The sequence below is a fragment of the Triturus cristatus genome, chromosome 4_1, assembly GCF_964204655.1.
Source record: "Triturus cristatus chromosome 4_1, aTriCri1.1, whole genome shotgun sequence".
In the NCBI taxonomy this organism is placed as follows: Eukaryota; Metazoa; Chordata; class Amphibia; order Caudata; family Salamandridae; genus Triturus; species Triturus cristatus.
The window spans coordinates 221,223,806-221,251,586 of NC_140585.1; the positions used below are offsets into that span (position 1 = coordinate 221,223,806).

At 44.8% G+C, this 27,781-nt stretch overlaps 1 protein-coding gene across 3 annotated transcripts in view; it reads right to left on the bottom strand.

Annotated features, from left to right (window-relative positions):
* The window catches only part of LOC146854122 (E3 ubiquitin-protein ligase TRIM39-like), a 387,595-nt gene that overhangs the window by 47,805 nt on the left and 312,009 nt on the right, over positions 1-27,781 (bottom strand). For all 3 annotated transcript variants that reach the window (XM_085650514.1, XM_085650513.1, XM_085650512.1), the window contains exons 7-8: positions 20,371-20,393; positions 19,176-19,351 (exon numbers count right to left, since the gene is read on the bottom strand). In XM_085650514.1, coding sequence (XP_085506640.1) covers positions 19,176-19,351; positions 20,371-20,393 — 199 coding nt within the window. The remainder of the gene's footprint in view (positions 1-19,175; positions 19,352-20,370; positions 20,394-27,781) is intronic.

Consider the following 27,781-nt stretch of genomic DNA (forward strand, 5'->3'; position numbering starts at 1 on the left):
GAATAATAATAATAATAATCCACATTTGTAAAGTGCTAACAATCACCCGTAAGGGTCTCCAGGTGCTGGGGGCCGTCGGGAAGATTAAGCAAGCGATTGCCCAGAGTCACATGGTGCTGGGCTAATCTGCTGCCAGTGCCGGGGATCGAACCTTGATCCCCAGATTCCAGCGTCAATCGTCCTGGCCGCGGCGCCACAGCTCTCCCCTCAAGGGTGGAGAATGCAGATCTCTCTTTAGCCCCTGCAGTCAGGGCAATCTGCAGGTACCCTGATTTTAAATCGAAGGTACTCAGGAACTTGGCAGCTCTCAGCCTGTCTATGAGCCTCTTAGCTCCGGGATAGGGTGAGCACCAGTTTTGACACCTGGGCTGAGCCCCCTATAATTCACACAGAACTTGAGATATGGGGAGGTGCGCGGAAGGTGGCCTTAGGTATCAGCCCTACTGGGCTGGACCAAGGACTAATGGAGCACTCAATCATCCATAATTCAAGCATCTTGGATACTTCTTCTGTGATGTTGGCACTCACCTTGTCAGATAGGCACTGCATTTTGGTTGTCACTGGCATACTGTCCCCTGTATTTATGTCATGGGTACACAAATGTCTGAGCCCAGGAGTGAGGGAGAAACAGAAGCAAACCACACCAACAGTCCCTCAGGTGCTCTGGGGTCAGTGTAGGGGAGAGGTTGACACCCTCCACTGACCCATCCTGGTCCTGAGAAGATAAGGGGCTGGAGAGAAGTTCACTATACTCGTCCACCCCATCATCTATCAGCAAGAGCATGGCGACTTCAGACCGCTCATAATGGTGTTTGAAGCGATTAACATAGAGTACCCTTAAGGAGTTCTTGATGGTATTGAGATCAACCAAATAGGTGACCTACCTATTTCTCTCCTTCACCTCATATGGACCTGACAAGTGGACTTTGAAGGGCCCTGGGCTGCTTGGCTGAATAACCAACACTTTGTGGCCAGGCTGAAACTAGACCAGAGGGGCCTTCTGGTCATGCCAGACCTTCATTACCCTCTGGCTGTCATCCTGATTCGCAAAGGCCGTCTTCCGGAGCATTGCATTTGGTTTCTGAGACCCACCATGTATCTAACTACATACGGGGGTGGGGGAGCTTGCTCCTACCCCCTTTTTCACCAAACTTACCAACTAATACACAATATCCAAGGTAGACCACGTCATCCTCTCCAGTACATTTTCGTCTTCCACAGTAATAGTTGACAACTTCATGCATCATTTCCCACAAACGAGGAACATCAATCGACCTTGAGTATCCCTTTCTTTGCCATGAAAATTCGTATCCAGCTTTGCTAGCTCATGTTTTTCTTGCCAAACCTTTCCTCCAATAACTTGCTATCACTACATGAACAATGCCCTTTACTAACTAACTAAGCCTTGAGTCTTGGACCTGCAGAGGAGAAAACATGCAAGCAAGCAACTTTCACGTTGGAGGCTAAACATTGAAAATCATAAAGCTTTAGGCTTTTAGTTACACTAACTTAAAGAAACAATTAATGTACATCAAATTAAATAAATGTGCACATGTGGTCACAATTCGACAGGTCAATAAGAATACATTCTGAAATAATAAAATATGGTTACGTATGAGCTAACACATCCAAATAAGAGTTACATCTATATATATATGGGTAACTATTTATGATACTTCATTTTCTCAACTATCCTACCCATTAATATGCACGTTATAAATTCTATTGAGCTACAATGGAGTATTTCAATAATACATTTGAAATCCCACCTTTAGGTAGTAAAATTAAACCACAATTACGTGCATAGTGTACTAGCTGCACACAGTCATTCTAAATTCATAAAAGATAGGGACGGAGCCAAAATTATGCTGCTCCAAGTGCTTGATGATCAGTCAGTAGATTGAAAGGCTTTCTGTACAAGAAAACATGGAAATATTCACAAGCCCAGACCAATGCCAAACATTTTTTCTCAGGTTGCAAGTTTATCCTGGAGACAAGTACAAGTGGAGAAAACAACAACTGCATCTCTGTTTTATAGATCTAAAGGCTGCATTTGACAGTATGGATAGTTACATCCTATGGGAAAAACTGAAAGCCTAGAATATTCCTGGGAGAATATTAAAAGGAATAATGTTACTTTACTCCCATACATGGATGAGAACAAAATTGGGAGACTTCTCAGGACTATCTGGAAAGGTGTCTACAAACAACAGTTTAAAACAAGGATGAGTGCTGGCTCCTAACCGTTTTAATTTGTTCATGTCGGTCTTGGCACACCGCTTGACAAGACCAACTCTCATCCACCACACCTGGGAATGTTGTTATTATCGTATCTCTCATATGCAGACGATGTAGTCATAATGAGCCTAACTAAGATCGGCCTCGGCAGGTTACTCATAGAAATGATGGAACACATACCAAACAACAAACTAGAAATCAATACATCAAAAAGCAAAATAATGCTATTAGTAACTACCCAACTGCCAAATAAAACATATGGCTTGCGGGTAATCTGTTAGAGGAAGTAACCAATTATGGGGTTTTACATGGATAACAGACTAAACCACCGAGAACAGAAAACGTATATGTCACAGAGAACTAATGCATTGACGTTTACCTTTAGGACCCTGGCAAAAAACTGAAGGGGCCATCATATAAACTTTTGCTTGCAGTGATATCGCCCAAAATGTTCCAACAAGAACATACGCTAGTATTGCTCTACACGGCAAAGACTCCGAACTTCTGAACAAACTACTGATCTCAACATATGAAAAGGTTTTCCAGATACATCGGTCTGCTTCACCAGCCCAGGTGAGATTTTAATTTGGTCTAATAAACAAAACAACAGGGAGGATGTATGCAACTATAAAGCTTTGGTACTGGCTAAAACAAAATACAGCCAACTCCACACTGGACAAAGCTCTCTGGGTTGAATTAGACAACGACAAAGAATCACCATACAATCAATACCTTTATAAAGCCCTCACAACCACTTGTACGGGCCAGCTTTGGAATAACATCCTGCCCTACTCAACCTTCAAGCGAGTAATAAACAAAACTGCAAAATTTCACTCCTTGTTAGACGACAAAAATACCTTCAGTTTGAGAACACAAGCCTGGATGGTAATTAAAAATTACAAGACCCTTGCATCGGCACCTTATTTAAGTATTACATTTTCAATGTATCGCTTCGGAAAACTACCATCGATCGCAGACAAGCCAACCTGACTCCACAAAGTGCCAACACTATACCAACTCTACGGCAGTAAGTAAGAGGACTTTATTAATTTAATTTGCACATGTCCCAAACTTTACACAGCATGAGTCACTTTATTAAGAAAAACGCTAAACATCAGAAGAATAAGGACATTCAAAGTGGCCATAATAGCAGGGCTAGACCCATCAGATCCTCAAATGAACTGCCAACTGACAACATTTCTCAAACTCCATGGTCTGCCACTGAAAACTCAAACATTAGCTACACAATAGATAGATAAATCATGACACGATAAGAAACTTTACTGTCCATGATACGAAAGTGGAGAATGCTGGTAACTTCCGAACCAGGCCTGAAAAGTGAACTCTCAACTGAGGGCAGAATGCAGAAACTTTACGATTTAGCAGGATGTCAATTGCAGGTTATGAAATCCATTAGGAGCACAACAACTGAGATTGCAAAGCTTTATAAGTTTTTAAAATGAAGAATTTTTATTGCTTATTTTTAATAATGCGATAGATTGTTAAGGTTTTAATTATCTAAACAATAAACATTTATTATCATCATCAGGTTGCAAGTAAACATTTTCTATTTGTGACAGGCTCTTACTGTCCAAGTAGGGACCACAATCCTAGTCAGGGTAAGTTAGATACACAATCTAAATTAACCTGTGCTCACTCTCTGGTAGCTCGGCAGAGAGCAATCAGGCTTAATTTAAGAGGCAATGTGTAAAGTATTTGTGCAACATTTAAACTTCAGTACCACAGTGAAAACACCACAAAAAGACTCCACAGCAGTTTAGAAAACAAGACAATAGCAACAAAAAACAAATATGTGGATCCTCAGATATGCAAGTTTGAAGATTTAGGTGAAAATAGTGTATAAAGTGGAAAGCTCTGGACTGGGACAAAGTCAAGAGTTCAGGCCGACTGCGATGGAGCGCAGGCCAGATACAGGGACCCACTTTAGGCCCTCTGAATACAGTACCTTAAATCCTGATGCACACTTGATTACTCTGAGGATGATAGTTTTCTCATCAATAAAATCATTGAATAGACAGTGCTTCACCAGAACAGCCAGTCTCTCCACAAACTTATCAATGATTTCACCTGGTCTCTGGCACTCTTGACTGAATATGTATCGTTCATAATCCAAATTTGCACTGGATTAAACTTGGCATTCAAGGCTGTTTTGATTTGATCGTATGTCACTTCACCTTTTTGTGGCATCTTTTTCATGGCTTCTTTCACTCCTTCATCAGCCATGTTCCTCAGATACTTCATAATTAGGCTGTCTGAAAATCGGTTAAACCCGATTGTGCCCGACAGTACCCTACCGGATGAAAATCAGCTGACCCGGTTTAAACCGAGTGTCACTGATTTTCATAGTTGCTGCACCTCCTAGCCATTCGATGAAGCCAAAGCATTACAAAACAAACTGCAATTTAGGCCTTAGAAGGAAGCAGCTCGGAACATGGGTCACCCCCATTAAATTAGGGGAGACACATTGGTTGGCAAGGTTGGTGGGTGGGGCTTGTTCTATTGAAATTACTGTCTGGACTTTGGCTGGCCCCACACACCTCACCACACTTCAGACGACAATGACAACGATGAGACGACGGCCGCTAGTGCTCCAAAGTTCAGCAGGTAACTTCTGCATGGGAACCCATTTTATTATACTTTTTACCAACCTCACTCTGCGTGTCTGCTCTGGCTGCAAATCTGCAGAGCTCCCAGCAGGCTGCCAGATAGGGAGAGAATTACCTTCCTCCGTATGCCCTGAAAGTTCTCCACATTGCCTGGTCCCCAGTGAGGCCCAAGCATACTTCTTCAACCCCACCCACATTGGCCTGCCGGTGGTGGCCTGGCCCAGAGGGGTCAGGGGAAAACACTACTGCTGGGCCGGTCCAGTACATGGAGAGCTGAGGTGTGAATGGCCCAAGGGCCAGAGCAGCACCAGGCCCCCTGCCTGGCTCTCGCGGGGGGAGGGTGTAACTTAGATGAAGATGGCCCAACAGACACTGCTGTACTCTCCCCATCTCCCCTGCCCCAGTTTGTCAGCACGGCAGGGTAGTGGGACAGGACAGCATAAAAGGTTCTGTGGGATGTTTATAAATCCACTTGTTTTCTGAACATCACTATATTAAATTCTTAACTATTGGCTTTGTTAGTTAGTAACAATAACTAACAAATCCAATAGTTACGAATTTTATATAGCGATTTTCTCTTGCTAAATATATGCACAGGCATGTCAGGAAGTGCAGTCTTCAAGTCGATCTACTGATGTCTCGTGTTACTGCCCACCTTCTGCTTACAGCTGTCAGTAGTGTGTTTGTAGTTCAAGATAATATTTTTGTAAGAAGTCGCCATCTTAATGAATTGTGGCTCAAAGAATTTGGTGGGAAAGTGGGGCACAGTGATGTTCAACAAACATTCAATAACCCTTAGGAACATCGATAGATTATTAAAAGTGCTTGCTTTTACAAAAACATACCAGTGGGAGATTAAGTGAGGTGTCCAGAATCACAGGGTGCTGAGCAGATGCTGGGACTATGTCATTTACGTCTGCTCAATTTTTGTCCTTGGAAGAAGCAAAGGCACACCCCCAAGGAGTAAAAGAAACTGGGGCCCCCATTCATACTTTTTCTTCTCCATCCACATTGGCCTGCCTGTGGTGGCCTGGCGCGGAGGTGCCAGGGAAAACATGGCTTCTGGGCCGGGCCGGCACTTGGGGAGCCGAGGTGTGAATGGTCCAAGGGCCAGAGCAACACAATGCCCCCTGCCTGGCTCACGGGGGGGAGGGTGTAACTTAGATGAAGATGGCCCAACGGATGCTGCTATACTCTCCCCGTCTCCCCTGCCCCAGTTTGTCAGCATGGCAGGGGAGTGGGAAAGGACAGCACAAAAGGTTCTGTGGGCTGTTTATAAATCCACTTGTGTTATTTCATTATAGGCAGGCTTTGTCTTGTGTATTTAAATATACCTGCTTTGCTACGATGCGTTATTTTGCAGAGCTTGTGCCCCATAGATGTGTGAGCTTGCACAAAATGTTTCAAATCACTACCACACATTGCGTTCTGCTCCTACTCATCCTAGCTCTAACCCTTCCTCTCTACATACCTTTCTGAATGCCTACTATCTTTTTGAACAGACCCACATGCTAGTGAATTTTTCAGATGTTTCTGAAAATCGCTACATTAAATTCTTAACTATTGGCTTTGTTAGTTAACAACAATAACTAACAAAGCCAATAGTTACAAATTTTATATAGCGATTTTCTCTTGCTAAGTATATGCACAGGCATGTCAGAAAGTGCAGTCTTCAAGTCGATCTACTGATGTCTCGTGTTACTGCCCACCTCCTGCTCACAGCTGTTAGTAGCGTGTTTGTGGTTCAAGATAATGTTTTTGTAAGAAGTCGCCTTCTTAATGAATTGTGGCTCAAAAAAGTTTGTGGGAAAGTGGTGCACAGTGATGTTCAACAAACATTCAATAACCCTTAGGAACATCGATAGATTGTTAAAGGCGCTTGTTTTTACAAAAACAGGCATGTGGGAGATTAAGTGAGTTGCCCAGAATCACAGGATGCTGGGCAGATGCTGGGACTATGTCATTTACGTCCGCTCAATTTTTGTCTTTGGAGGAAGTGAGGTCACAGCCAGGCATAAGCAAAAGCATACCCCCAAGGAGTAAAAGACTCTGGGGACCCCACGCATATTTTCTTTCTCATCCACATTGGCCTGCCTGTGGTGGCCTGGCGCTGAGGTTTTAGGGGAAAACACTGCTTCTGGGCCGGTCCGGCACATGGGGAGCCAAGGTGCGAATGGGCCAAAGGCCATTGCAACACCAGGCCCCCTGCCTGGCTCATGTGGGGGGTGGGTGTAACTTAGATGAAGACCCATCGTTGGAAAGTGGTGCACAGTGATGTTCAACCAACATTCAATAACCCTTAGGAACTTCAATACATTGTTAAAAGCGCCTGTTTTTACAAAAACAGGCCAGTGGATATTAAGTGAGTTTCCCAGAATCACAGGATGCTGAGCAGATGCTGGCACTATGTCATTTACGTCTGCTCAATTTTTGAGGTCACAGCCAGGCCTAAGCAAAGGCTCACCCTACTTTTAAGATATGTATTTTATGTTACACTGTTTTCATCCCCCCTTGTAATACTATGTCCATCCTTCTATCAATGCTATGTCTTGTAAAGCACTTTTATACCCTCGGGTCTAGCCGGCACAATATAAAACTCTCAAATAAATACATAAATACATTTTAGATATATAGTTTTCCCAAAGCTATTGCATTTCATTGTGACTCATCATGCTAGGTTGCCTTATGGTAAAGGACTCTTATGTCTGCCAAAAAACTCTGCGTTGGCAACCTAGGGATTCTTCTGACACCTAGGATAGCTTAGCAGGCCTTGGTAGAAGCCATGGGGTCGTAATGCAGGAGAGCCCCCACCACACCAGCTCCACTCCAACTGAAGACCACCCAACTGAAAGCTCCATTGGAGCCTGCTCCTAACAAAAGCCACTCAACTGGGGCGAGTTGCAGACCCTACGATGAAATGTGCCATCTCATTCCATTTATTTAAAAGTTTATTTTGAGTAAGACAGAGTACATTAGACAGGATCTCTCATGGTCTCTTGAGTCCTTCCTGATACTCCACACTGCCTGCAGTCATGCATCCTTTATATTTGTTAATTTATCTTGCTGGTTGTAGATCGTTAAATAAAAACACATTCAGATGTGGAATTTTTATTTGGCAATGAACGTAATCAAGTTTGGTAAAATCAGGAAGACCACAAAAATGTTGTCTTTCTCATTATTATCTCAACATTATGCACCCAGTTTCTAAGTGTTTTTTTGTATTGATCTGGTTTGTAACATGCCCCGCAGAATTAAAATGGCAGAAGATTATGCGCTGGAAAACAAAGATTTCATGATTGAACAAGTGTGTGGGCAAAATATGTTAATTTGCAGGTTTTGCAGAGTGAGTATCCCAATAGCCGAATTGCTGTTTTGTCACCAAGTCCCACTTGAAATTGAAAGAGCCACCTAATAGTGACAGCCTATGCAGGATGTCTCTTGCTGAAACAATGACACGCTTCAAAAGAAAACGTGAGGAAGAAAAGGATGTGGTACATGAATTTGTACATGCCCTAGTGCAATCTGGAACCAGCTTACACCAAGCCGATGGACCGATTGGAAATCCGTTACGCAAGCATGCACAAGCTTGCAAACCATTACCAAAAGCAACACAAATGTATGACAAATACCTAACAGAGGTGTTCCTTGCAGATATTGAACATATTTCAGAGTTACTCCAAGGTGATGTAAAGATCTCTGTTACCATTGATGAAACTCCAGAAATGCGTGGCGACCCAGCAGTGGCAGTGCTAATCACATTTTTTGATGCAAAAAATGGATGGTACAGACGTACCATCATGGCAGATCTAGATGTACTGGAAACATGCAATGCAGTGTCACTTGGAATGCTGCTGCAGAGAGTTCTTACCAAGTTTAACAAAGATTGGATTGATATTGTTTGTATTTGCAGCGATTTGGCTACGTATATGAAAAAGTTATGTGATGACCTGTCAAAAGCAATACCTGAGATGAAGTGTTACCCTGTAAGAGATCCTTAACACTTGCTAGATGGTATACTGAAAGCATCTTTACAATCTTCAGAGTTAATGAAGAATGCTATTGATTTTGTAGTCCATTCAGGTGCACTGTTTCGCCATGTGCGGGAACTAAAACGCAAATATTTCTCATTTTGTGTTTTGTGTGGCAGCAAAGAAAGAGTCATCCCAACTGTGTCATTTAGTCGGTGGTTCTCAGTCCTAGAGGCCGTGAATGCAATATTATCCATGTGGCAACGGTTTACAGAATTCTTGCTTAGTGATGGTGCCAAAGGCAAGAAATGTGAGGATCTTCGGGTGCATTGATATTGATGTGAAATAAAGTACACTCTACTGAATTCATAGATTTTTACTGGAAAACATGACTGCGGTAGTGGACAAAATCAAACAACTAGAGTCTGAAAACACCCTTGTCTTCCAAGTGTTCAGCATAATTGGTGTAGATGTGAAACATCTCCTCGAGAGTATGATAGGCGACACTTTTAGTGACTTTGGCACTGCAACATGTTCCCTGTTAGAATGCTTGCCACTTGGTAAGCAAAAACAAAGAAGTGTTGAGGACCACTTCCGGAACTTTTATTTTACAATGTATTAGAAATGGCTAGCAATGATGCATTGAAATGTCCCTTCACCAACCATGGCATTTGAAGTCAATGAAGCCTCACTGTGATACTCTGCACAAATGTTATATCCCTTCCGTAAAGGGGATTTTTCTCCAGACTTTGAAAAGTGCAGCTTCATTTTCGACAGTTTTAATACCTCTGAAGGAATATGCACCCAGTTCAACGTATATGTTGCAGAACCTGTGCCAGAGAATCTCAACCTTCAGGTGCACAAGTATTGGTATGGAAAGCTACGTCAGTGGCCAGAGTTGGCAAGTTGTGTACTGGCTGTTTTGGTGTTGCCAGTCTCAAGTGCCAATGTCGAGAGGGCCTTTTCACAAGTAAAAGTTTACATGGGAAAGAAAGAGAAAGTGCACATGACCAAAGACTCACTGAAGAAATATTGTATGGTGTACTACAATAAGTTTGACTTGTAAAAAGTTATTTGGACCTCATATACACTGTACGTATACTGTCTATATACCATGCATCAATGAAGAAAGCAAGCAATAATAAAAGCCAAGCTTTCCATAAACACCGGTAAAACACTGTTTCTGCTGTTTTTTTATGGCGCAAAAATGAGTAACCACTGAAAAGCACTGTTGTTTGAAGTACTGAAATGACTGGAAAACACCACCAAACATTACCAAAAATAGAAACTGAGAACAGGAAAGCCTATTTATAATCCTTTTACCATCTTTTTCATCTATTGCACCTATGAAATCTTCAAAAGTCTCTATCCATGCAATCCATCTACAGCAAATATTGTGTTTTTTGGCAGTATCAAATGCAGCTGGAGCTTTTAAGAATGCAGCAGCCATATATACATTGGTGAACAGCAGAAGTCTTTCAGGCGCTTCCGGGGGAGCTCGCTCAGACAGAGCTTTTCTAGACAAATAAATCAATGGGGGAGGTAGAGGTAAGGATGATGGGTTCACTTAGCCTCCAACGTCAATGTAAATAATCAAAAGAAGTGAATCTCAAACAACAAATAAGTGTTCAAAGGAATCGTGGAGGACTCCATTGAAGACCCTTGTCCATGTGTTCAGCTTCAAAGTGGTATATTATCTCGCTAGGGTGATGTCGTGGATAGCATCATCATAGGATCTCTTTTATCTGAGTGTCCCATTCTCCAAGTGAAAAGCCATCCTTCATCCTGGAGGTTAACTGTCTATATTGAGACAGTAGTGATGTGTGAGTGAATTAAAATTATACCCCATTCAGAAAAAGGTGCATTGAATTAAAATAAAAAGGGAAGGGGATAGGGTTAAAAGAAGGGCGATGTCGTTAGGAAGAATTACTAATCCTATACATATAGTGTATGAGGTTGACATGTTTCAGCCCTGGAGAGTCTACTGCGTTCATAAGGACCAAGTGTATTTAGGATAATCCCAGATTATGAGAAACCTATGTCAGTATTTTGACTCCCATGCGTGTTGTCCAGGAGGTCATTCGTATTCGGACACATCAATATTTAAGGACCAATATAGTAGCCTGAAACTTTCTGTGAAGGAAGCAAAGCCTCATGGCATAAGGGAGGACTGATGGGGTCCATACACATTTGTGTGATGGCAATTGTGGATAATTTGTCATGTCTCACCCATCCTGGAGCTTCTCTAGCACCTTGTGATGTGCTGGCTGCGGGGTCACCCGTACCAACTTTTGAAGTTTGTATCTCGCCCTGGTACTCTTTTTATCTTATGACAGTCTAAGGAGTTGTTATGGCCCCTGTGTGGCAGCTTTGGTAGTGGGCCGCTTTGCCTGAGGACAACTCCGCAGGCACGACCCCTGCCCTCCATTTGGAGCCCCACCGCAGCAGGTTGTGGCATGATGATTCGTTAATGGTTTTGGTAGGTAGATAAATCTTGTATTCTACTAGTCCATGAAATCAGATCACATTCAGATTTTTGGTCGGGTTTGTACTTAAATGTTTCTTCACAACCACCTGGTTAATATCTGCTTCATAGCACATTAATTTCAATTTGATTTGTACTGAAGTATTGCTGTGCGCTGTTTTTGTAACCTGGTTGCATCTGCCTTTATCATTCTTACTCCGTATAACATACAACATTACAACATTAATTTGCGTAATGGCACAGTACCATTTATTTGCGTCTATTTTGTTCAGTACCTGGCCACCGACACGTAGACTTTCGACCTCGCTTCCATTGTCTTCAAATCAATCAATCAATCAATCATAGCATTTATAAAGCACACTACATACCCGGGAGGGTCTCAAGGTGCTAAGGGGGGGACGCTGCTACTGTTCGAAGAGCCAGGTCTTGAGGAGTCTCCTGAAGAAAAGGAGGTCTTCGGTCTACTGTAGGCGGATGGGTAAGGTGTTCCATGTCTTGGCTGCGAGGCAGGAGAATGATCTGCCGTTGGCGATCACTCTTCGGATGCGGGGGACGGTGGCGAGGGCGCGGTCTGCGGAGTGGAGCTGGCGGGTGGGGGTATAGAGGCTGAGCCGGCTGTTGAGGTATGCTGGTCCGGTGTTGTGGAGTGCTCTGTGTGCGTGGGTAAGGAGTTTGAAGGTTATCCTCTTGTTGATGGGGAGCCAGTGCAGGTCTCTCAGGTGGGGTGTGATGTGGCTGCGGCGAGGGATGTCGAGGATCAGGCGTGCGAAGGCGTTCTGGATGCGTTGGAGCCGTTTCAGGAGTTTGGCCGGGGCTTCTGCGTAGAGTGCGTTGCCGTAGTCCAGTCTACTGCTGACGAGGGCCTGGGTGACGTCCTTCTAGTTTCAGTGGGGATCCACTTGAAGATCCTGCGAAGCATGCGGAGGGTGTTGAAGCAGGAGGAGGAGACGGCGTTGACGTGCTTCATCATGGAAAGGGAGGAGTCGAGGATGTCCCCTAGGTTGCGTGCGTGGTCGGTGGGTGTGGGGGGTGCTCCTAGTTCAGTCGGCCACCAGAAGTCCTCCCAGGCAGAGGGTGAGGACCTCTGTCTTGTCTGAGTTCAGCTTCAGTCGGCTGTTTCTCATCCAGTCAGCGACGGCCTTCATTCCTTCGTGGAGGTTGGTTTTGGCAGTGAGGGGGTCTTGGGTGAGGGAGAGGATCAGCTGGGTGTCGTCGGTGTAGGAGATGATGTTGAGGTCGTGCCGTCGTGCGACGTGGGCGAGCGGTGCCATGTAAACGTTGAACAATGTTGGGCTGAGGGATGAGCTTTGAGGTACACCGCAGATGATCTCGGTGGCTTCGGAGCGGAAGGGGGGAGGCGGACGCTCTGTGTTCTGCCGGAGAGGAAGGAGGTGGTCCAGTCCAGGGCCTTCTCTTGGATTCTGGTGTTGTGGAGGCATGTTTGTAGTGTGTGGTGGCAGACCGTGTCGAAGGCAGCTGACAGGTCCAGGAGGATGAGGGCCGCGGTTTCTCCGTTGTCAAGTAGGGTCCTGATGTCGTCGGTGGCGGCGATGAGGGCAGTTTTGGTGCTGTGGTTGCTGCGGAACCCGTACTGGGACGGGTCCAGGATGCTGTTCTCCTCGAGGAAGCTGGTCAGTTGTTTGTTGACGGCCTTTTCTATGACCTTCGCCGGGAACGGGAGCAGGGAGATGGGTCGGAAGTTCTTGAGGTCCTTGCGTTCCGCCTTGGGTTTCTTGAGTAAGGCGTTGATCTCTGTATGCTTCCAGCTCTCCGGGAAGGTTGCTGTCTCGAAGGAGATGTTGATGGTTTTCTGGAGACGGGGTGCGATGGTGCTGCTGGCTTTGTTGAAGATGTGGTGTGGGCAGGGGTCTTCTGGGGAACCGGAGTGGATGGTGTTCATGATCTTGATGGTGTAGTCGTCGTTGATGTTGGTCCAGGTGAGCAGGTGGTTGGCACGGGTGGTGGTCGTGGGGGCGGGGGTCTGAGGGTTAGTCTGGGTGGTGACGGCGTCAAAGCTGTTGTGGATGTCTGCAATCTTGCGATGGAAGAAGGTGGCCAGCGAGTCACACAGGTCTTGTGATGGTGGGATGTCGTTGGTGTTGGAGCTGGGGTTGGAGAGTTCCGTCACGATGTTGAAGAGCTCTTTGCTGTTGTGTGCATTGTTGTCTAGGCGGTCTTTGAAGAAGGTCCTTTTGGCGGATCTGATGAGGTGGTGGTGTCTGCGGGTGGCGTTCTTGTGGGCTGTGTAGCTTTATGGTGTTCGTTCACGGATCCAGTTATTTTCGAGTTTTCGTCAGGTTCGCTTGGAGGCCTGGAGGTCTTCGGTGAACCAGCTGGCTCTCTTGCTGGTGTGTGTGTTGGGGGGATTCTTGAGCGGGGCGAGGGTGTTAGCGCAGTTGTCGATCCATTGTCTGAGGCATTGGGCTGCGGTGTCGGTCGGGTCTGCGGGTGGTCTCTGGGCGAGGGCGGTGGTTAGCTGGTCCTCGGTGACTTTACTCCAGATGCGGCGAGGCATCTGCTCGGTGCGGTGGTGTGTAGTGGGTTTCCGGAAGGTGAAGTGGATGCAGCGGTGGTCGGTCCAGTGGAGTTTGGAGGTGCGGTTGAAGAAGACGTGGGGGCTAGCTGAGAAGATGGGGTCGAGCGTGTGGCCAGCGGAGTGGGTGGGTGTTGTAACGAGTTGTCTGAGTCCGAGGTTGGCGAGGTTGACGATCAGGGTGGAGGAGTTGGTGTTGTTGTTGTTCTCGAGGTGGAAGTTCAGGTCCCCGAGGAGGATGTAGTCCATGGAGGGGAGGGCGTGTGTGCTGATGAAGTTGGCGATGGAGTCGCTGAACTGCGGTCGGGGTCCGGGGAGTCTGTAGACGAGGGTGCCTCTGAGAGTTGTGTTGGGGTCGGTGTGGATCTGGAAGTGCAGGTGTTCGGCGGTGCTGTGGGTGTCGTCTGTGTCTGTCGAGGTTTTGAGAGCGTTTCTGTGGACAATGGCAATTCCTCCTCCTACTCTGTTGGTGCGGTCCTTGTGGGTGATCTTGTAGCCTTCCGGGATGGCTATGGCGATGTCGGGTGCCGAGGAGGGGTTTAGCCAGGTCTCCGTCAGGAAGGCGACGTCTGGGGCGTTGGTGTCGAGTAGGTCCCAGAGTTCGACGGCGTGTTTGCGGGAGGAGCGGGTGTTGAGCAGGATGCATCTGAGGTAGTTGGGTTCTTCGGTGTGTGGGCTGGCAGGCTGGATGCTGGTGAAGCTGCAGTTCCGGCAGGAGAAGGGTCCTTGGGTGCGCTTCGGGCAGCTAGGCAAGTGGTGCGTGCTCGACCAGCGTATAGTGCATGGAGGGTGCTGGAGTCATAGCAGAGGCGGGCGACGTGGCATTCGTGGGGGACAGGGGTCCTGGCGCTGGGCACGGTCCAAGTGCGGACGGGCGCAGACGGGCTTGCCTTAGGCGCGCCTTCGGTGCGCCAGCGGTGCGGCTGCTGCTCGTCCTCCATATAAGGGGAGGTGGGAGGGAGGAGCAGCTGGGAGGTGGGAGCGGGGTGGTGAGTGTGCTCGGCCGCAGGGAAGCAGCGGTGGGAACGGAGGGGAGAGTGGGGTACTGGCGGCGAAAAGGGGGTCAGAACAAGCACAGACCAAGTGATTGAAACAATTGAGAAAGGGGCACAGAAGAGAAAAGTGGGCAACAATTACACAAATTACAGGCACAAATTACAGTGGAGAAGCGGCGAACTGGCGGCAAAAAGGGGGTCAGAACAAGCACAGGCCAAGTGATAGAATCAATTGAGAAAGGGGCACAGAAGAGAAAAGTGGGCAACAATTACACAAATGACACAAATTACATGCACAAATTACAGTGGAAGAGCTGCGAACTTACGGCAGCAGCAGGGGAAAGGCACGGACACAGCGGAGGTGCTCTGCGGCGTGGGGAGCAGCCTGACCTGCAAGCAGGGTCAAGGGTCTGCATACTGGCAGGTGTTGCGCTAAGATTCCACCAGTGCCAGCGTCAATTCCACACTTTGACTGCAGCACACTTGGAACACACAAGCAGCTTGCTGGACCAGTGCAAACTCCCTGAAAGAGCGCTTTTAGTGTACAGGCTTCGGATCCCCTTTTTCGTCACCAGTTGTAGCGTCCTGCTAGCCTAGGCACTCACCAGTAACTACACCACATATCTCTATTCTGCTACATGTAAGTCAGAATTCGGCATTCTAAGCCTGCCTTCAACTCATCCCTCAAATGCTTACGCTGGCCTGCGTTCTTTTATTAAAAGACACTACATGTTTTTTTTAAAAGTTTTATTAGCTACACAAAGTCTCTATGCACACCAATAGTTTTAGAAACTGGGCATTGATTGCAGGAATGTATGTCAATTCCACTCATAAAGTAGAGTATTCGGACATAAATCACTGAAACTGGATTAAACTATCAATGAAATGTTTCAAGTCTTCCATAAGACTTGCAGCATTCAAACCAGCAGTATTGATCGATGCACTGCAAATTAGCGTTCTTTGCATGTTGGATTTCTGAAATAGCACAATTGCCTATCAACTTCTTCTATAGCAAATATAATTATTTTGATGATGCTTATGAGTTAATCATGCATGATTATCTAATGCTTATCGGAGACATGCATACTCATTCTCATTCTGCTTTGTCAACATACATCCTACTCAAGTATCTCCTTCACAAATTGTATATGGAAATTATACATGGCAATAATATCACCAGATACCTAATTTCCATAAAACCTAATCATACATGGCCAAAATGGACCTTCATCCTACAAGCTCATTCTGCACCCTCTTGATATTTGTTCATTATGTATCCCCATATATCAGCCTAAATCGTTATCATTCCTGCCCATCATAAATGCTTCTCATTTATGTACCATATAAATGGCCAGTGTTTATGCTAATCATATATCCTCGCCATTCATAGATCCTTATCCGGGAGGTTTATCAAACACCTTCATCACGCTTTGTACAGCAACTTTATACAAGTTCATCACACATCCTCATAACACATTACCATCACATATTTTTATCCTATATGATCAATTGACATCTTCATCATATATGCTTGGTATACCTTCAGATCATTCATCCTCATCATATTATATATCCCCTTATATATTGCAGTTATACATGACCAGTATATATGATAGTGCAAGCAATGGTATATGCTTGTTATACCTTCAGATCATTCATCCTCATCTTATTATATACCCCCGTATATATTACTATTAGACATTATCATTATATATGATACTGCAGGCACTGGCTGCATCAACACTCATGGACAATACTTATTTTACTTGTGAGTAGTTGATAATACTGTGACCTGCAAATACCAGGAGCAGCATTATGTGGAGGGTGCACTGTCCCAGTCTGGTTCGTGATGCAACATTTAACCTGGTACACAAGGTGAAGACAGCTGCAAACTTGCACCTGTCTAGAGGGAAGTGATTAGTGAAAGGTAGATTGACTGTTTGAAGCTGCCTGTATGCCTTTCACTGTATAGGTGTGCAGGCATAGAAGTGATGTATTTTGTTATTTGCATGGGATCATACCCAGGGCCGGCTTTAGGGCAGAGCGACCGGTGCTGCTGCATTGGGTGCTGACCTGTGGAGGGGGCGCTGACCTCAGGCAGGGGGTGGGTAGGGGCTCAGCTGTGTTTAGCAGTAACTTATGATTGGAGAGATGAGGGGCACATTTGGCCAGTGGTCATGAGAGAATCCGAGGAGGAGGTCATGGGGGGACACCAAAAATTATTGTCGCACTGGGCGCCACCAGCGCTAAAGCCGGCCTTGATCACACCCCCATGCAAATGAGAGAATGCCCCCTTGAGATGAGCCAGTGCTAAATGTGCACCGGCCCAGTCCGTATCACAGAAGGGGCTGCATAATTATCTACGACTCCTTTGCAATACCAAAGTGCCACAGTGGCGCAAAAAGCAGGTGCACATGCCTATCACTCCCCTGGAGCACTTTTGATAATAAGAGCTCAGATTGCAGTGGGAGCGATGGTTCTGATATGTTGGCAAAGTATTCCCCCCTCCCCTAATAGTTTGACTCCTCTAGGAGTTGTTTTGTGGACAATGTTCTGGGATGGTACTTTTACCTGGCAGAGTACAAGCAGCATTTCAAGCATCCTAACTAACTCATTTTGGCTAAAGATGATCAGCAACCCTGAACCAACTGTCCAGCGATGCAAGCATTTGTTGTACTAACACTCATAGCAAATACTTTTAACTGTGAGAAATTGATAATAACATGAACAGCAAATGTCAGAATGGAAAGGGAGAACTGGTTTTTACATGTTGGCAGTGCCCCCACATGAACATTATACATATGCATCTTACCTGATCAGCGTACATAAACAAAATCCATGCTCATCATCATACATCCTCATCCTATCATAGAGGCTCATCGGATATACTCATGACGTACCCCCATGATACACCATAAACAGTTACTGGCTTCCCTACTTTTTCACCATACATGCTCATACATCCCAATCAATAACCCTTCTCACCAAAGATGCCCATCATACATCTTCATCTAACAAGTTAATTGTATATCTGTAGCATATAATATCATCATATGCCAACACCACAAAACCTCACAATATATACTCATCAACACTCCACCTCATTCATCCTCCTTATATATCATCAACATACATTGCTACCCTCCAAACTCATCACACATGTTCATCACACTTTGTTGCAGGGATTCTGCCCAAGAACAGAACTATGCATAGGATTTTGGGACCTTAGTGAGTAGGGAAGTAGGGACCTAGTCATCCTACCTCCTGAGTACCCATAAGCCCAGGACCGACTAGCTATAGTGCCTCACTGGCCCTCCTACCTTGCTGTGCCATTGTTGGAGTTAGGATGACGTCGGGAATGAACCCAGTACATAGTTATTATGCCAAAGATGGTAGTCCTGCTGAGTTTCCAAGAATCCAAGGATCCTCGTGCATAATGTATGAGGCTATTGTTCAGGTAAAACCCCACGTTCTGTAAGCAGTACTATAACAAGGTAAAGGGTCAGTCCTAACAGCTCGTTATGTATGTAATGTGGGCACGAACATAGGGGAAAGGTTGTGATGTTACCCAGGCCTATATTGGGGTACCTATATGGAATATAACGGTTGAAAATATTTATTTTAACTAACGTGCCCTAACATGCAGTATACGTGCCACAACAAGCATGCATAATACAAATACAGTCAGCTACCAGCTAATCCATAAATCATGAAGGGAGATGTCATCATGAAAAGACAATAGAGCCTATCCTCCCTCCCCTTACTAAGAATCCGTATTATATATTAGAAGATCCCTAAATGTTTGCTGCAGACTCCATACCTTAGGCTATAGATTGTAGATCTACATCATAGGTGCTTTCTTGCTCTTCTCCCCAGAAAGGTCCCCTTCCAAGTGTGTCTTCCCTATGCCTGTATCCCCCTAACACCAAAGTATGATTTTCACACAACAACTGCAGTGGTATGTTTTGTGTAGGTGCTAGGGCCTGACCAGAACAGAATTACAAGTGCCATTGTTTATCGACCTTGCTCACTATGTTCAGACCAAATTCCAGGAACTGGCAGAGAATGCACACAGCAGACCGTTCTCATGTGAAAGGACAAAGACAGTATTTGCAAGAGTGAAGCTATGTAGTAATGTACGCAAAGCTGCGTAATGTCTGCAGAGCTCATGCTAACTTAGTGAAGACGACAAAGTCCCCATGGCCCACGTGAAAACTTAGGTATTAGAAAAACTAATGACACGTCATGAGCAAAACCACTTGCTTCTTCAGTGCAAGTAGAAAAAATCATTATTTTCAACAATGAACAAAATGTAAGATTTCCACTTACCTATGTATTTCTTTACCCATTTCATCGTCTTTGCAGGATTACTTTTTACTTCGATTATGTCGTCATTATCATCCTGGGAAGGTCTTGGACCTTGGCCCCCACTATTCTTTGTCGGTTTTTCATGGGCATCGACATCAAAAGAGGAGGACGGTATTTCACTGTTTCCTTCAGTCGATCTAAAACAACCCAATAGCCCACTGTTTGCAAAGGCAGAATAAACCACTTTCTCTGTCTGGCTGACAAATGAATCACTCTTATACAAAATCATTCCTCAGCGTGTCTTATAAACCTATTAACGGTGGCATTTAATACAGCAAAACCAAAGGAAATGATGGACGGAGTGTTGGACATTGCAAGCACTCACCCCCAGTCAACTGATCTGGGTTTAATCCATCAGCGTTCTTTAGCCCACTCCGCCACCCCAGTTCAGACATGGCCATATGCAAATCAGTCTGACCCTGTGCCTCATGGGAACAGTCCAGCCCGAACTGCCAAGCCATGTCTTCCCTGGACCGGAAACAAGCTTCCTAGGACCGGTTTCTGGAATTTCAGCCGTCTTCAGCCAGGCTTGCTTGAATCCAGTGGCAAAGTGAGCAAGGGACTCACGTCTGAGTATACCCTGCCAACTTATGGCGAACAAAGCAAAACCAAAGGAAATGATGGACGGAGTGTTGAACATGTTCAACACTCCGTCCATCATCCCCTTTGGTTTTGCATTTAATACAGCCCCAGCTGTATCAAGTATAAACGTGTGTGCTACTCTGTCGTTCCCCTTGTTGTGGTACTTAAAGACATTGTTAAACCCACACCCCAACCCTTAATTACTGTTTACACGACAGAAGAGCTCAAACGCTGCTCTGAACTCTCATCTTGAAATGACATTTCACCTATGTACCCATACACCGTACTTTGTGCACATCACACCTAGTTCATATCTATGTAGAAAACAAGACTAAGCAAAACTTTTAACACAGCCTTTGTATTCATTTCCATTACATATTGCTGCCCCACCTACTGCCTATGCTCTAGAAACATCCAAGACTACATTCCATTTCACAATTATTAATAATCCATATTTGATACATTAATTTCTCTTAAATTTGCTGGATCAGACTTAAATCTACTTGAGAGTGCAAAGAATATAGTCAGCTATTCACAACCATTTGAACAAAATTCAGAATGTGATCAAACTTACTTTTTCGGGGTGTTCATCCCTTCCTGCAAGCAAAAGATAATACTTTTTACATCAAATGTTTATTATTTTCAAGTAATGGTGCATATGTATATCATAAATCAGTTTAATAGTTCAAATAGTACTTAGTTCCAAATGATATATCAGTTTCGGCCCTACACACGATTACAGCTTGTATTTGGCAATACACATATACCATATTAAGATGTACTGGGAACATTCTCATCTACCAACACTATTACTTGAACAGATGAGTTAGGTCGAGGTAAGTAGTCATTACTACAATATTAGGCAATTGTATTGAGTGTGTGTCAGGCGGTATGCACTGGACTTGCTTCTTCAGGGCAAAATATGTATTGACTCATGAGTAGTGAATGGCTATTTGCCTATCCTAACTTACACTCCTTCGTGGGCCTGATAAAACAGTGCAGTAAGTCCACTTAGTGTAGGTAGAGGCTGCTTTACAATAATTTGTTTGATTTTAAATGAATGTAGTATTTCTTCCCATACAAGAGTGATGTTAGAATTGCCTCCCCCTTTACATGTTTCTGAGAGCAGGACATTAAACTCTTGTGGCGAGACTGATTTCCAAGACAGGGGGTTGCATCTTCTAGCAATGACTAGTGCCAGGTCTCGAAATCTGTTGCAAGGTTTCTTCTTCCTATATCGCAGATTAAGGTCTAATAGAGAGGGTTCGGTCTACCCTTATCCCTCAACAAGAAATATATTCTTATCATTATTATCATGTATATTGACCATTTTGTTCTAAGGACACTTAGAGCAACATATCAATGGACATACCGCCAGGGACAGAGCTCTGGGAGGGACATTGAGCTATGGAAACATATTGAGGAGAAATGAATGAGTGGATGCGGAAATATGCAGAAGTACAAGGGAGCAGGGTGCTCGAAAGGGGTACTGAAGGTGAAAAGAGGTTAGCACAAAGCCTACGCATGTTTAGGTATTTCGAAAATGATAAACAGGCGGGGAAATTGAAGGCTTAGAATAGTTGTTGATGACAAGGGACCAGAGAGGGTATGGCCAAAATGGCAGAGCAGTGCCACCTGACTTTGCAGCGCTCAGGGTCCTACACAGACTCCGGAGTTGTTCTCAACCCCAAGAAAAAGACCAGTTGAGGGGAATTAACTGCTGTTGCGTTGGGTAAAGGTTCGCTGCATGGTACTAGAAAGCGCACATTTCTGACTCAAATTCACCATAGCAAATGCCTGCTGTGTTGACCCTCCTACCTCAGAACATGTGACGATCATATGTGCGAACAGGAGGTATTTTTGTGACATGGATTGAGACTCAGAGCAGGGCCCTGTACTCAGGGAGGGCATAACATGTGCACCCGCTTTGCTCAGTGTGATCACCAGGGTGGAGGGGACTGGCAGTGGTGTCACTGGTCCTTCTATTGGGAGCAGGCAGGCGTGTTTACCTGCCTATGCCAGTGATAAGCACATACTTGCCTCGCCCACTGTTTAAAGTGATTTGCCAGTGCCCTGCCCTGCCCTGGCCACTTCACCCACACATGAGTGGTGTGTGTTGCGAGTGAGTCATATTTTACACGTCTAGGGCATGCAAGCTTGGAGTGTGTGTGGCACCGGTAGAAAGAGCAAAACCGATATCCATCCAGTATGTACTACATTCCTGAGGTACCTAACATAAAGAGTTGGTGAGGGCCCAGATGGCAGTTGTGAACTCCAAGGAGCACCACATAGATAGCATTTCAGGGAACCCTTGTAGTCAGTCGATCAGACTAAGGAGTGTTCAGAAGATGAGACAGAGGGCGCTGTTGAAGCTAGGGAGTTTCTCGTCTGCCCTTTGTTAGCTCATTGCTCTCTTTAAAGGCTACTCCCCAGTTAGTAGTTAAGTAGGGCATTCTTCCTTGCTTTTGTGCCCTTTTTTTTATCTAGCTCCACCGCAGCAAAATAAAACAAGCATTTGCAATGCAATCGGTCTCGCCTTGGGACCTTATAAACATTTTAATGCGCTTACATTACTGGAATGAAGCCTAGCTATGAACTGTGTGGCAGTGATCATGGGACTGGCAGTAGATTTGGCAACAGACAAGTGAACGTGGTATTTGAGCACTTAAGAGTTGTTTGAAGAGAAATACATTACATTATTGATACGTTTTAATTAAATGTTTAAAAACGTCGAGCCTACAAAAAAGTCTGTGTAAGTTTGTGGAAATAAAAATGCATGTTCTCAAGTTACTCCCGCCCTCCGATTCTCCGCCCACAGTTCCCAAGCATGGTCTCAACGGAAAAGCATAAACCTATACTGCCATACACAGGCACTGGCTTTAAACGGGTCATGCACCTCTAAAGGACACAGTCACACAAAGCAAAATATATTACTAAATGCAACACACAAGTAGCTGTTATCAGCACAACACCAACCATGCGGCAACATGTGATGTGTGACAGCTCCACCACTCCGGGCTTTATTTATTTATTTATTTATTTATCGAACTTGTACAGCGCACTATCACCTTGCAGGCATCCTGGCGCTAAGCAACGACGACTGTTTAATGTGAGCCGAAACAACAGAAGAAAAGAGCAACATTATTTAGGGGCTCGGAAAAAGCCAGGTCTTTAATCTCCTCCTGAATGGGAGGAGGTCATTCACCATTCTTTGTAGCCAACATTGCTGCATGTTGCATTCAGGGAAAATTCAGTGTGGGCGCAACATCCTAGCACGCAATGTGCCGTTACTCAAAAGCTAAAAGTATTGTATTGAATTGTTATTGCATTTATATAGCGCTTATTACCCCTGTCGAGGCGAGGAAGCGCTTTTTCGGCGAGTAGTACGCTACTCCAGGACCCATGGAGGATTAGTGTTGAATTAGTATAGTGAAACATGCAAGTATATTTTAAGTGGTGGATAGGTCAGTCAGTTAATTGGATTCTGAAGGATAGCAGAAGGATTGAAGTGGAAAAAAAAGGTTTGGATTTATATAGCACTTGTTACCCCTGATGGGGTATTGAAGCACGCTACTCCGGAAACCCATAAAGGATTAGTGGTGAATTAGTATGGTGAAATATGAAAGTAATTTGAGTGGGGGCTATTAGTCAGTTATTTGGAGTGAGAAGGATAGTGGAGGGATTGAAGGAGAAGAAAGGTTTGCATTCATATAGCACTTGTTACCCCTGATGGGTGTTGAAGCGCTTTTCTGGTGAGTAGCACGCTACTCCGGAACCCATAAAGGATTAGTGTTGAAAATTAGTATAGTGAAATATGAAGTAATTTGAGTGGTGGATAGGCTATTCACTTATTTGGATAGCGAGGGTAGGTGGCAGGATAGAAGAGGGAAAGAGGTTTGTATTCATATAGCACTTGCTACCGCTGATGGGGTTTTGAAGCGTTTTTTTTGGCGAGTAGCACGCTATTCCAGAACCCATAATGATTATTGTTGAATTAGTATGGTGAAACATGAAAGTAATTTGAGTGGTGGATATGTTACTTAGCTTGTAACCCTGATGGGGTGTTTGAACACTTTACTGGCGAGTAGTACGGTTCGCTGGAACCTATAAAGGGCTAGAGGTGAATTACTATGGTGGAATATGGAATTTGAGAAGTGAACATGTTAGTCTGTTATTTTGATTGAAAAGGATAGTGGAGGGATAGAAGAGTGAAGGATTTGGATTTTTATTTTTATTATTATGTTTTTTTTTAGATCATAGCAGTAGGAGGAGGCTTGTGGATGAGTAAAAGGGGTTTAGTGGGGCAGAGTCATAGGGAAGAGTTTAGAAAGGTTTGTTTTGGGGGATCAGTATAGTAAAAGAGGTATCAGATGATGCAAGGAGGGGTAGAGTAGGAGAGAGTCTAGAAAGGGTTATTTTGGGGATCATAGTAGTGGTATGGGGTTTGGGATAAATGACAGAGTGGATGTAGAGGATATATTGATAGATGTATAGGGTGAGAGATAGGGTAGTGCATTGGAAAAAGTAGTAGAAAGAAGTTTGAGATTATAAAATTATTGTGGGTGGGCAGAGAGCCACACGAGGGTAGGGGCGGGGTGGGTGCAAGGAGAAAAAGCACTGTACAAGAAACTAAGTTCTGGCTTCATGGAACTCCAAGCTCAAAAAATATGCCAAAAAACAAGATACCATTGCTTGGGGTGAGTTACACTGTGAAAAGGAAACAGCAGGAGAAGGGACAGGAAAACACAGAAACTAAGAACTAAAGAAAAAGACACAACAAATGCAGGTTACCACCTTGAGACATTAAGGATCTCATGTTAAGCAATGGATAAGCTGAAGCAGGCCCTCAGAACTACCATCAACATATCATATCCCATTTATACGAACGTGTTTTCACATAGGCACGCAATTGAAAAATCATTTGATTCATCGGGCCCCAAGATTCTAACAACATCAGGGAATCTACCTCCCCAATAATATTATGTGGTTAATCAATTAATAATCACAGCATGATCTCTCACTCTAGCTACGCATAATTAATGTTTAGCACAACACCTCTGCAGCAAGAGGCCCATCAGAACTCAACTAGTGTCAGGCACATGACAGCTGATACTGGTTAGGTTGGGGAATAAGGGGGCTCAAGACCCTACAAACCACACAGAGGAAATCCTCTACACACAACATTCAAATAGCTTAGGATAGAAGATCACAAGAGCCCCTCGGTCCTCATATTGTGCATCACTATGAGAATAACACACGCCCTCCAAACCACTCACCCACATCAATCTGGTTCAGGAAAGGAAAGGCCCTCTGAAGAGCCTTAGCCGACATCTGCACCACAAGAGAAAGTAGCTGGCAAACCAAGAGCTCTACGAATGCCACATTTTATATCCTGAGCCAGAGGGGTTCGATTAGACACCACCAGAGGAGGAAGGGTCAGGCAGTGACCCACAAGATACTGGCAAGCCTGCTTAGCATTCTGCCAAGATGATCCATGGTAGAAAACGTCGTTCACAAAAAACGAGGCGCTAAACACACAGCATTACTGCTCTTAGAGGGAACAATGCAATTCCAATGGCATGGAGAGCTTGGGACCCACGTCTGGGCATACCCGTCCCACTCGGGGTGATAAATGCAAAAAGAACAGTTGATGGACAGAATGCAGAACAATGTCATATATTCACCCCAGTACAGAGATCTGGGCCTAAATCCATCGTCCTGGGCTCACTGTGCCACTGGAATCAAGCTATCCTGGCTGAAGAGGGGTGAAACCCCGAAACCGGTCCTAGGTTGCTTGTTTCCGGTCCAGGGAGGACCTGGCTTGACAGTCCAGTCTGGGCTGTTCCCATGAGGCACAGGGTCAAGCCTGATTTGCATATGGCCAGGTCTAAACTGGGGTGGCATTGTGAGCAAAAGAATGATGGATTCAACCCAGATCTCTTGACTGGGGGTGAATTTTTTGATTTGTTCTGCATTCCGTCCATCAATTGTGTGTCTTTTGCTTAGAGGAAACAAGGTTCAGGCACGAGCTCCATAACCAGACTGAAGGACAGCAGGGTATGGCACAAGCTGAATAACCAGACGTGGCCAGGCTCACAAAGGACAGTACCCTGACCCAGGGTACAAAACCTTACTCACAACGACCTGATGCCAGCTAAATTACCAAGCTCATAAAACAGGGTCACTGCCCATGCTACATAACCAGGCAAACAAAGAAGTGGGCTCTCAGGCATGCTGCATAACCAGGCTCAGTAAAAGCAGGGTCCTGGTTGAAGGTGCATAACATGGGGTCACATAAAACCAGTCCTTAATCCATTCTGTATAACCAAAAATGTATATATTAGTGTCTGGTCTATCCATGCCACATGCAAAGTTTCAAAACACGACGAGTCTCGTGGATGGCAGACGGCACCGCAGCAATTATTAACTCTGTCACAGGAGCGTGCCTAAGATGTGCAGAGCCTCCGTGCGCCAGGGGACATCTGAACCCACGATGACAATGACAGGGTACAAATGGGACGCACGTTAGGCATGGGGCAAATGAAGACGAGAGCAGCGGGGGTAAAAACTCTGGTGTATATTAGAGGGGCCCACAGAGGCCATACATTTCACGCCCCCAGAGGCACCTTGATGTGGCACAGGCAGTGGCGAACCAAAGATGGATTCCTACAGGATAGCACAACACCCCACCCAGTCTAATTGATGCACACGTACCTAAACTTAGGAGTATAAAAGAGACCTTTTTCTATACAAAGAATCGTGTTTCCCCATTTGCTTGCTTGCATTTAGGAACACATTTAATAATGGAATAAACTACTATAGGTATGCAAAACCTTGCTTTCTTGGGGTACTGTGAAGAGAACAACTTCAGTCATAATTGCCCACGCACCTCCTCCAGTTACGGTGGGAGCTGAAAATGTAACACAAGGTCACGAAATATATCTGAATAACTTTGAATTTTACTATGCTTCTTCTGCTAATTCAAGCGCCATGAATGTTGCCAAGCATTATTGAATTCCATGTTAAAGGATGCGATAGAGAAATAGAATTATAACAGAGTAAAAGTTTGCTTGCCCAGAGGCCACTTGGAAGATGGGGGTCCTGAGCTTAAAAATGTCTCTGGGGCTAGTATCACCACATTTTCTTTCCCTAATGTTACCACAGTCTACGTTTTGATTGTGACTTTCTCACGTGCACTTATTCATGATCAATTTCTGAGTGAGTGCCAGATTGGGATATGTTGCAGGCAAGCAGACTGGTGCTGTTTTCACCTCGAAGTATGTCCAGGCCACCAAGATTACGAGTCTGTGATGGGCCGGTCGGCCTGAAACCACAGGGTGCTTACAATGTACTACTTCTACACACACTAGTAATCTCACTCCTGCTTTTGGCGCTGCAAGGTCACTGGCCAGCTGAACTTGAACTGAAAAGGGTCAAAATTAACACCATTTTAAATAGTTACTTCAGAGATGAACATATCAATCAATGCTTTATGTTAGCACTTGCACCCTTGAACTTCCAGGCACCTGGAACCCATATATTTGTCCATTGGCCAGCACTGTGTACTTAATATATTTGATCCCATAGTTGGAAAAACATGTGGTTGTGATGACTTTTGCATCTTTGAGACACTCCAAAGTGGTAGTAAAACCCCACTGGGCTACTTTACCCACATAGGGAGCTAGGAGGCAAAGCTCTGCTTGAGAGGTTTCCAAGGCTGTGTATACTCTGCATGCACAACGACCCTTCCTATTAATTTGGCTCACAGAAAGGCAAGCCCTGAATTAATTATTAGGAGTTACTGATTTCCCCCCCACTAATAGAGGTCTTCATTGTCCATACATAACAACTGCACATCACCCAAATCATGCATACTAGACATCGCATAAGGGATCAGTGTGAGGGGGGAGTTAATGGGAGGGTACTGGCACTTTTTTAGGAGCAAACAGGTTTTCCAATAGTGCTTACCGGCACTTCTGTATTTC